This window comes from Henckelia pumila, chromosome 2 (genome assembly GCF_033568475.1).
Source record: "Henckelia pumila isolate YLH828 chromosome 2, ASM3356847v2, whole genome shotgun sequence".
Lineage (NCBI taxonomy): Eukaryota > Viridiplantae > Streptophyta > Magnoliopsida > Lamiales > Gesneriaceae > Henckelia > Henckelia pumila.
Window position 1 is genome coordinate 29,324,480 of NC_133121.1, and position 11,510 is coordinate 29,335,989.

General features: G+C 37.9%; 1 protein-coding gene across 1 annotated transcript; it reads right to left on the bottom strand.

Annotated features, from left to right (window-relative positions):
* Window positions 1-2,405: 2,405 nt before the first annotated feature.
* Window positions 2,406-4,779, bottom strand: LOC140884064 (pollen receptor-like kinase 4). The gene is made up of 2 exons (XM_073290728.1): window positions 3,920-4,779; window positions 2,406-3,847 (listed from the first exon to the last, which is right to left on the bottom strand). Exons 1-2 carry the CDS (start codon window positions 4,629-4,631, stop codon window positions 2,610-2,612), a joined length of 1,950 nt encoding a protein of 649 aa, XP_073146829.1. The 5' UTR covers window positions 4,632-4,779; the 3' UTR covers window positions 2,406-2,609.
* Between the last annotated feature and the right edge of the window lie 6,731 nt (window positions 4,780-11,510).

Sequence of the window (11,510 nt, forward strand, 5' to 3'; positions counted from 1 at the left end):
GCAAGTGGATGAAATCGTTCTTCCTATTAGGTTTTCTCACGTGAGGATGGCCAAAGCCTAATGAATCTAGCCCATATTAGAACAAAAAAAAAAAAGTGTGTCTCGTCCTATTTGGATCCCAAACAAGCCGCCAAAGAAATACACAAAAGAAAGAGTGATGAAGTTTTTGGATTTCCATATGTCTGTAAATCAGTCCAATTATAGAAAGGTTTTTAATGTTGAACCGTCAGATCTAAGTAAAATTTGGTCTGGACGTGTATAATGGAGTGATATAAATTGTGAACGGTGAAGATCGGGTTTGGAGGTTGTTTGAATCCGTTTGAGGACGACGAACATAATTTTATTTTTTCTCGAGTAGAATCTGTGCATAATTCTTAAAAAGGTGTTTTGTGGAATAAATAGCCTTTGGATCAGGCTGAAATTTAGATAGTATATTCATAACAACATATGTTATATTATTAATGGTCGAGATCGGATTCGAATCAATATAGCATCGGCAATAGTTCTTGGACAAATTGCTGCTTTTCCGAACTTGAAGAAAATCTCTGCAGCGTTTGGCCTATTCTTCTCTCTGGCCTCACTCGAAATTTGACACAATTTGTGGTGTGGTTTTTCTCATGGTTTGAGAGTCTATTTATAGGCTTCCAAAAGTTATCACGATCAATTAGGATACCTAGGTTCCAAAGTTTGAATACAACTATATCTTCAAGATTTGAATCCATTGCAAATAACTTAATATGTCCAATCTGCTTATCTGTCATATATTTTATCCGAATATTCAAACTCAAAAAAATCCAATCTTCTTGATATTAATTTATCTCGGTACATTCATCTTCAAGAAAATCAAGATTTCTTTATCTTGTAGTTTTAAAAAAATCTGGTGTTTCACAATGGAACCTGATTGGACCATCTGAACCAATCAGATCTTCCGATCTTGTGTTAGGACCATCCGAACCCAAGGCATAATATACCCCCATGATGCGTTGAAAAGAGTTTGAAAAGTGGTGGTTCAAATCTTCCGAAACCAGGAGTCCACTGAGGTATCAAAATGTTGATAACACGTGAAAATCATGCTGAGTTCGGATCTTCTGAACCCTGGCCCATGAATAGGTGACTAAACTTCATATTTTGGCATAAATTCATAGCATTCTCGTGTCATTCAGTCTAATATTTGAGTGTTTCTAGTCATATTATCGAGAGTTTGGCACAAGCAAGGAACTGCCCCTGGCTCGTAGCGAATGCTCAAATTATGGGCTCTCGACATCAGCGGGCTGACGATGGATGAAGGTATACTTAAATCTCTAATAGTTATTGGAAGTAGATATTGGATTAATTAAGCATTTTAGATAAGATATAATGATATGATATTCACTTGATTTATAGGCTTGGACTCTAGACTTCTGTGCTCCTAGACAGTTGTCAGAGATACGTAAGTACTGTTCGAGATATCCAGACATGAGTATGTATTTCTATGTGTTGCATTGTACTTGACATATCTTATGTGAATATATATATACTGTGTCATGATTTTTATGTTGCATGCATATCATGTTGGACTTATATCCTTTGTTATTACCCGGTTGACAAGGGTTGCTCAGTCCTCTTTCCCTTGGATGATTCGGCACCGAGAGCCATTTTCGTCGACTACGGTTTTCAGGGACATTGGTTATCCACGATCTCGATTTGGTGTGGGAGCCACCTTCTGATGCGATGACGCAGAGTATTACATACCATGACGTCTCCAGATTGAGCATGTTGATCTAGTTTGATCTCAGCTGGTATCCAGTATAATTGCATACATGCATCATATAAAACTGGTTACTCATACTTCGTACAAGGTGATTTTCCGCTCACGTTTATTCTTGAACACCCCATTCTACGGAGTAGGTCTTAGGTTGTGCAGACTGTGTGGGAGCCAGCAGGACAAAGATTGCAAGAGTTTCTTCCCGACTTCTACTACTGTATAATGGGTTTAGATACTTCGTGTTCAATTGTGTTGCATAACATTTATGTATTTCCGTTTACAATGGGTTTGTATAATATTAAAGTTAATTTCCATTTTGCGCAGCTCTTATCTATTTATGCTTTATAATTAGTTTTAATTATATGCTTTAAGTTTGCTTAATAGGTGATCCGGATCAGGTCACTACACTCATTAATCAAATATAAATCACATTGATCAATCAAATACATATCACATTATTTTTCTTACACTTTTCTTTTCTCAAAATATTTACCCAAACACACTCGAAATACTGCCAAACATTACATCATTTTCCGTCATAGGACTTTCATTAAATATATTTTCATTGAAACATTGTATAAATAATTTCCATCCATTCCTGTTGTTAACCCTTACGTATAAAATAAATGAAAGAAAGAATCTTTACTTCTGCACTTGATGGCATTCAAGGTCCAAGTTGATTCTCCCCTAATCATGATCAAAAGGGTTCATTTTTTTTTGAACTCTAACTTGCATATATTAGAATGGACAAAAAGATTATTGTGAAAGTGCGTTTGTACAATATTAATTACCAACTAATTGATTCTATGGTCAACCAACAAATATTGTAGATAAAGATTTTTGTGTGTGAATAATGAATAGTTCATTAATGTTCTTGAAGCTGTTGGATCTGGCCAAGTGCCTCCTCCAAATCCCATCTTTTGTCCTCATCCTCTTCACAGCATGCTATTCCAATCTTCAAAAGCTTCTCCATTTGGGGTATACATCCCTGCTCCTTAATATCTCTGTCGAAAACTTCTGTGCTGCTGCTATTGCTTGCAATGCCATCGATCCATCCGGCCAAGTCCGCGCCATATGGTCCGGATCCTTGGGCAAGATATTTGGTCACCAACTTCCCTGTCAATATCTCCAATATCAAAATCCCCAAGCACCAAACATCTGTTTTCTTTGAGATGGTGCCATGTCGGGAATATTCCGGAGACTTGTAGGCCACTAGGATATCTTGTACTTGGCCGGGGTTTACGACAGGCACGAGGGAGTAGTCCATGAGCACAGGGTTGAAGAATTTGTCCAGAAGTACGTTGGAGGATTTGAGGTGAGCGTGAGGCACAGTTAGACTTGGAAGCTCTCGGTGAAGATAAGCCAGCCCCTGAGCCACTCCTTTTATGATGTTTAAGCGGATTGGCCAGCTGAGACACGGCTCGTGAGTACGTTTTCCATGAAGATGAGAGGCCAAGCTGCCATTATATACATAGTCAAACACCAGTAACTTCTCCTCTTTGCGATACAAGTAGGCGACGAGGGGCAGAAGATTAGGGTGTTTGAGTCGGCCTAGCCTTCTCATGTGCTCGTGGAAGTCTTCCTTGGCTACCGTATTCATTTGCTTGAACCTCTTCACCACCAGCGCCTCCCCCTCCACCAATACTGCCTTGTAAGATGCCCCGAAGTTGCCACTTCCCAACACCTCAGCCGATGCTCTCATCAAGTCTTGCAAGTCGAACTTTTCTCTATCGTCTCTAACAAAAGACAGCTTACCTGCTGCTTGTTCAGCCCTTTTTGGTAGGTTCCCGGTTTCGTTCTTGTCGCCCACAGGCTCCAGTGCCGCCATTGGCAAGCTCTTTTCCCGCCCCAACTGTGGTGTTTGGCTATCGCGATTTCGCCGGCACAACAGGACGAGCAAAATGATGAGAAACAAGCCCACTAAGGCTGACACCACGATTATTGCAATTCTAGCAGGAGATGACTTGTTATCTTTAACAGTAATCGGGGTGCCGGGAATTTGATCTGGAGGAGGAGCAGAGCCTAGAGATGGCTCCGATTCTGGTGGGGGGACCGGGGGCTCGCAGTTTGAGTCCAGAGGCTTCCCGCACAGCTCTTTGTTGCCTGCATCATATGCATACATATATATATGATCAGCAATCAATGCAAATGAAATTCTTTAAATGTTATTCATACCTGAAAAGGAGCTGGGATTGAATTTCATGAGTGGAGCAGGGATTGGACCCTCCAATTGATTGTTAGAGACATTGAAGAATTTGAGATGTTCTGAGCTGATGGACGGTATGTTGCCGGTGAATTGGTTGTTCTGGAGACTCAACTCTATGAGCTTAGGAGATTCAACAGATGCAGGGATAGGGCCTGTGAACAAGTTGTTTGCCATGTAAACTTTCTTCAAATAGGTCATTCCCTTGAAAGCCTCTCCCGGGATCTGGCCCGAAAACCGATTGTTGGACAAGAACAAGGACTTGAGAGCGCCAAGCTTCCTCCAATCTGGCATTTTACCTTCGAAGCTGTTGTTCATAAAGCTAAGGGTCCGCAAATAACGCAGAGGAATGAGAGAATCCACATCAATTTGACCCCTGAGGTTCATGTTTTCTAGCTGCAAGCCCCACACATAACCATTGAAGCACAGAACACCTTTCCAATTCCCACGGTTTCCTGAACATGGATGTGATTTGGAGGGATCCCAATTGTCAAGAAACGGCTCCACATTTGCTAGGGAGCTTTTGAACTTGATGAGAGCAGATATGGCTGCATCTTCAATTCCTTGTTGTGCATTACTGGCCACCTGCAGTTGCAGGATGACCATAGTAATAATCAGGAAGGATCTCGATATGGATATGCACGGGCGCACAGGATGAGCCGCAGCTTGCGCGCCCCTCACCATCTTGAATCTTGATTATGATATTCTATTTGTAATGAACATACAAATATGGGTGTGTGGGTGGGGGGAAGAAGCTAGCAAGCTGCAAGAACATGTCTTGAAATCAAGAGAGGGAATTGATGATATTTTCTAATTTGTTCAGAGACAGAGAGAGAGAAGAAGTGGCAGGAACTGAAGAAAGGCATGCAGGAAGCTGGTGGCGAAGAGGAATAGTTGAGGTAGTGAGGGCTTCAAAACCGAACATTCAAGCAAATTTTCTATGCGTGGGAGATCATTTAGGACAACCCGTAAATTTTTTTGAATTTTTATCCATAATTAGACGCCTATATAAACTTACTTTCTTTGTTCCCATTTCCCTTAATTTAATATCATGTTAATCCACGACTCGCTGTTTTGGAGTAAGAAATTGTTTGAATTAATGTTGAGCAAGCTAAATGTGTTGACCAGCTAATTTACTAATTTAAGTATCTGTGGCCTAGAGAGAGCATCCCATGTATACTTATTTATGAAAAAACTCGTGCTACGATCCTACGTGTCATTCGTTATCGACCCAAAAATTTAAGAACATGGACATTTGCGGATTGTTAAAATCGAAATGATCAAACCACGATCAAGCGTGAAAGTGTGTTATTTTGCAGTGTTGGTGACTTTAATTTTTTTTATTATTATCTGTGTGAATAACAAAATTAAAAATACAAGAACACCAAGATTTGAGGTTTTTGATCAAATGACATGTCTATAAGACCAACCAAGATATCAACAAATACACTAAACCTCAAAGGCTATAATCATACAAGAACTAATCAAACTAAAAGACTCCTTTTCTAGTGACGTCCTTATGATAAACACATTAGTGGACTTCATTTGGTGAGCATGGCTCGTCTATAGTTCTTCTTTACTCAAACTCTCTACGATACAACAGATTGTTTACTCTCGAGAACTTCACATTTCTCTCCCAAGTAATGAATCACATAACTTCTAATGCATGTGCACCACTGTCAATTAAAGATCTTAAACTCAGAATGAACAAAAGTGGTACGTGCTGGTACTGGTAGAACCTTATCGTAGATTGTCACGAGAAAGAATGAACAGTATGTGTTTTCTTCTCCAAGGTGGCCAGTTCCAACAACTGATACCTTCTCAGAATAATATAGACATTAACATGCATGTATCTTCACGATCTTCATCACAAAATCAACCAAATCTCGAATGCATGCATCTCATCTTTATCAATTATAGACTCCTGCAAATTAGCAACACGAACCTAAAAACCTTTCAATATTTGTTCATCACTAATCAATGAACATATAAAATATGTTAGATCAATATAAGCCTATGCATGTATCTATTCTTCACGAGATGTTCATCGACGGCACATCAACCAAATCTAGAATGCATCTTATCATTAATTATCAATTATAGACTACTACAAATTAGCATCACGAACATAGACACGTTTTCGATATTTGTTCACCACTAATTAATAAATAACTGAGATATAATTAATAGATCAAGATAAACCTTAACATTCATGTATTTGCATTAAATCTTTGCCAGCAAATCAACCAAATCTCAAATGCATCTCATCATTATCAATTATAGGCTCCTGTAAATTAGCAACACGAACTAGGACATCTTTTCAATATTTATTCACCACTAATTAATTAGTAAAGACTAAAGATCTTGTTGGTCTCGAGTTCTATATCTTGATTCTTGAGATAGAAAATAAGAAAATTAAGAATAAATTGGACACATGATTTAAGGGGAAAATCCCTAAAAATTATTATGATAAAAACCACGAGAAAGATGAAAATATTACACTATAATATTTAGAGATTAATTACAAATATATCTTTGTGATTCCAGAGAGATACACACTCTCTTATTATATAAGAAAACATATCTCACAAATATTATAGAAATAAACTCAATATTGGAATATAGAGAAATAAGATTAGAGAACACTTAAAGGAAATTTTAATACTTTTACCAAAATATGAATGAAATCTCTTTTAAGCAGGTTGAAAAAATACTAACTCAACTCAACTTGCCTTTTTTAGATGGCGGGACGGGTCAATCTAATGGGCTTACGTGTAATTTGGCGGGTTGGAAAAAAGCCGACCCGCAACAACCCACCGTTAGGTGGGCCAGCCCGCCATTTGATTGGTTGAAAAATTAACAACTCAACCCAACTATTTTATATTAGGGGTGGAATAGGGTCGGGACTCGTCCCGTAACCCTCCTACCCAACTCCCGTCCCGAAAAGAATCGGGAAATTTTGTTATACATATTTGTTTTAATTAAATAATTATAAATATGAATTAATTAAATTATTAATTTATTTTTTAAAAAAATACACAGTAATAAAATACCATTTCGTGATTTCACGATTCCGATCGTTTCAACAATAAAAATTATGTCAATTAAATCCACAATTAATTGTTATATGGGTTGAAACATAATAATATTTAACTTCATATATTAATAAAATTATTAATAAAATATATTATTATATTATTTCGAAACATGTCGGAAATCCCGTCGGGATAAGGTTTTTTTCCGATATCAATCGGAACGGGAAAAATTCCAAAAATTCGGATCGAGAAAATTTTGGAAAAGAATTTTTTCAAGACGGGAATGAGATGAGATTTGGAACGGGTTAAAATTTAGGCAATTTTTGCCACCCCTATTTTATGCGGTGGAGCGGTTCAACCCACGAGCGTAATCCGTTTTTGACCCTATTAATGACTGATGAACCATATTCCAATATAATTCAATCATATTCTTTCTTCAATGACGTTCACCTTCGTGTCTATACACACACGCGCCATAAAAACAAAATCAATTCTGTGGTGTTTTCAATCAAGAAACAACCAACCGATGTTCTTGTGGAAGAATAAGAAACCAGTAGTTGGGGAAGCTCGAGCGGCAGCGGTGGGCGCGGCGGCCGGTCATGCTGATCAAGGAACGTTGAATCCACCGCTGCTGCCTGAGCCGCCTCTACTGCCTGTTTTCTTTGATTGAGTGGTCTCAGATGATGATATATCCGTTATTATTTATTTTTTGGATGTAAATTTTTCACGATGATCGTTGCTTATCTGTAATTTGTGTTCTTTACCTTGTTTTCTCATATTCGGAGGAGATAGATTTCTGTGTGTTTTTTTATTTATTTCTTGACAACAATTTATGTGAAATCTTTGTTATGTTTTGAATATATCTATCGATCCATGCATCTTGATTCATCGGTATTGAATTTGCGTGTCATTTTTTTTGTCTTTTGATTGATCTGATAATTTTCATTGTTTATTCGTTTTAGTGAAAAGAAAGTTTAATCGGCATACGTTGGTTTAAATTATTGAATTTAGTTCGTTTTTCTATGAATACAAGCGTTTCTTTATACGTTACTATTGTTTGTAAATTGTTGAATTTATTGAATTAAATTTTGATTCATCGTGTTTGAATCTGCACGTTTATTTTTCTGTCTGGGAAATCAAGTTTGATTGGTGGGAAGATAATTGTCATTGTTTATTTATTTTACTAAACATAAGTTTAATCGGAATATGTTGGCTTAAATTCTTGAATTTAGTTTGGTTTTTATGGATAAAAGCTTCCGAAAAGCGTTCTTGAGTTTAATTTGTTTGAAATCCTGGGTTTCGAATTAAATCTTTCTATTTAAGAGAATGAAATAAGGCAAAAAAATTAAATAAAAAAAAGGAGCTTTTCATTCATAAATAGAAGATTTTCCATAGAATAATACAGAGGAAAGTCGTTCAAAACTCAAAAGCATCAGTTCTTAGAATACAGAGGGAAGTCATCAAAAGCATCCAGAAAAGCGATACTGCACCATCAAAAGCATTCTCTCAAGGGAAGGCTTGAGGTCCGAACCTGGCTACTGCGCTATCAAAACCATGGCAGAAACAGTCCGACACCATCTCTGAGCCAATCATCGCAAAAGTTTCAGATTGTAGGAAAGTGTCCTTCCTCTGTGACCAGATGTCCTCGCACAGGTTCTGAACACTTAGTGTCTCTCCCTGTACGAACTTTGCATGCTTCTCCTGCTCCTCTGCCAGCTCCTTTTTGGTGGCCTCTAACAGAGACAGGAGGGTTGCTGCCTCATTGTTAGCCTGGTTGACAATTTCAACATAGCTATTGATGGCCGACTACACTCTCTCTTGGAGGCGCCTTGCCTCCTCTACATCTTTGGACAAGGTGACCCCTAAGAAAGTATTAAAAGCACTTTGATAGAGATACAAATCTGAGAGTTTATAAAGCCGCCCAACATTGCCAAACAAGACAATCCAGCTGATGGCAAGGCCTAGCCTCTTGCACTTTCCATCCTCATCAGAAACTATAAGACAAATGGTTCTAATGAACTGTGCAATGATGGTTTTATAGATGGGAGAGATGTGGAAGCCGGAAGCATTGAATTATGCAGGAGCAAGTGATCGTTTAGAGTTTGATTCTGAGGAGTGCAGTGTCGTACATGGAAAACAGGTGTTCAATCGGCCGACCAAGCAGTTGTATTTCGAAAATTCATGTCCTTATTTTAGGCAGGTTACTTGTCTCATGAATGGTTCTGAATACAGGCATGGGCAATGGTAGACTGATGACTGCACTTTGCAGGGGTTTTTTGATTCATTAATCTATATAATTGTACAGTTATACATTGAACAAACAGGCAATGAATTTTTTATATAGATGCATCAGATTTCTTGGTTTCTGTTATGTTTTTTTTCCAGGTTCGATCCTAAAATAGCACTTAAAAAACTTCAAGGTAAGAAGCTAATGTTTCTTGGAGATTCTCTACAAAGAGAGCAGTGGCAATCTTTCTTTGCCTCATTAACTTGGTCATGCTAGAGGGACAGAAATACACGACACGAGGCCGTCTGCATACGATCTTCAAAGCCAAGGTACTTTAAACTTGGCCAGAACAAGTATCCTAGAAGAGGATATATTTTTATCCATCTTGTGTAATAAACTGATTTATCTATAGGCCTTACACTTATGTGTTGAGCCGGTTTTCTAAGAAATTTGATGCAACAATTGCTTAATATTGGCCTCCAAATCTGGTTGAGTCCAACACTGATTATCCTATACCGACAGACCCAAAGAAGAGAATTGTGAGAGTTGACTCAGTAGCCCAACACACAAACATTGGACAGGAGTCGATATCCTGGGGTGTTTAGTACCAATGTTTGGTGGCTAGGCAGCCTGAGGATCAAATCGTCGTAAATTCTCTACCGGTATATATACTTTACAATTTAGTACATGCAAATATAAAGCACTTAAGATGGACTGTAAATGCCTAATGAAGGGGTTCGCTTTCAAACGATTCAAAAGAAGGATACGAGGAATTGAATGTGCTTGTTTCTTACAGAATGGTGCATAAAACATGGGAAGATCGGGTGGATTCGGATGTCAATCCTAACAAAACAAGTCAATTCAACTGATGGTTTTGCCTTCTTGCATTTCATTATCCTGTAGGAAAATATCACAAACTAAGCCAAAAGGTCCCACCTGAAAAATGAACCAAACATAGAAAAATAGAGAATCAGCCAGAAGCCTCACTAAATTCAAATTTTTACATATCAAGTAATACAAGACCTACATATTACAAAGTCGAGCTAAGGGCTAGTTGATTCAATTAAAGCATGGCAATGACAATCATAAAACTATCATTGGTTGCCCAAGTTGCATAAAAACAGTGGAATTTACTTGAAATTGAGGTCAGATGGAAACATAAAATAGGACAAAAACAACTTGACATGAGATGTAATTCGCAATGTAATATCCCTAATCCTAATTCTAGAAATATACTATCAGTGCAGGAGGAAAGACCCTGTTTAGTTTCAAATATTTCGATGTTCCCATTTTAGTTCTAAAAGTTTACGAGTTTTGACCGAGTTTGGTCTTTCCGTTAATTTAATGGTTCGAACTTCGAACTGACGGTAAACATGACAAGCTAAGCAGCAATTTAGTCCAAAACCAACAACAAATATTACCTCTTCAAATCCATAAAACACATCAACAATTTACTCGTTAATAAGCACTCAAAAATTAGTATGTCCCAATTGAAATGCACAAACATAAACCGTAAAATTAAGTTCAAAAATCGATACCCTTTATGGTTCTTTGTTTGTAATGTTCATTACAGCTACACCAACGGCAAATTTGACTTAGCCAAAAATCACACCAACTAATCAGCAGCTTAATTGCTCAAATGAAAGAAGTCATATACCACAATTTCAAACAATGAAGCATCTTTGATAGTAAATTTAGGGAATATAAAATAAATACAAGAGTAAACTACCGAAATAAAATAATTTTTTTTTTTAAAAAATCCAACCTTCTGAAGCTACGTCCGCTTGAACTCCATTTCGTGACTCGTCAATCAAGCTCGCAGCATTGCGCCACCGTCGGGCAATTTAACGAACGGAGATGAAACCATTGTCCTCATCCTCTCAATTGAGTATCTCAATTCCTTACCGGGCATCTGCCTCAGTCCAAGTCCCAATCTGAAGTCTCCTCCTAGAAGTGTATCGCCGCCGGTGTCTCCGCTGCAGAGATCATCTTCAGCGGCGGAGGCTCGTCATCGTCGCCATTTCCGGCGGGTATTAGATTGTCCCAATTGAGAAGTAGAGGAGCTTTCTTCTTTATCTCTCCGCCCACTTCCGCCATGCTTACGGTGGCGCCGGAGAAAATAGAGTCATTGGCCGATTTTGCGCTGATCGCGACTGTATTATAAGTTGCACACTAGTATTTTTTTTCTTATAATTGTCTTTTTTATTTTCTTTTTTTTAAAACCAACTAAAATATTTATTGCCCAAAGAAAGCTTCTCCATCTACAATATCACCAATGTGATTTGTTGGACTGGACAGGTA

Coding starts and splice junctions, on each gene's coding strand:
- LOC140884064 (XM_073290728.1), bottom strand. CDS start 4,631: ATGGTGAGGGGCGCGCAAGCTGCGGCTCATCCTGTGCGCCCGTGCATA. Junction 3,848..3,919: donor CAATCCCAGCTCCTTTTCAG/GTATGAATAACA, acceptor CATATGATGCAG/GCAACAAAGAGCTGTGCGGG.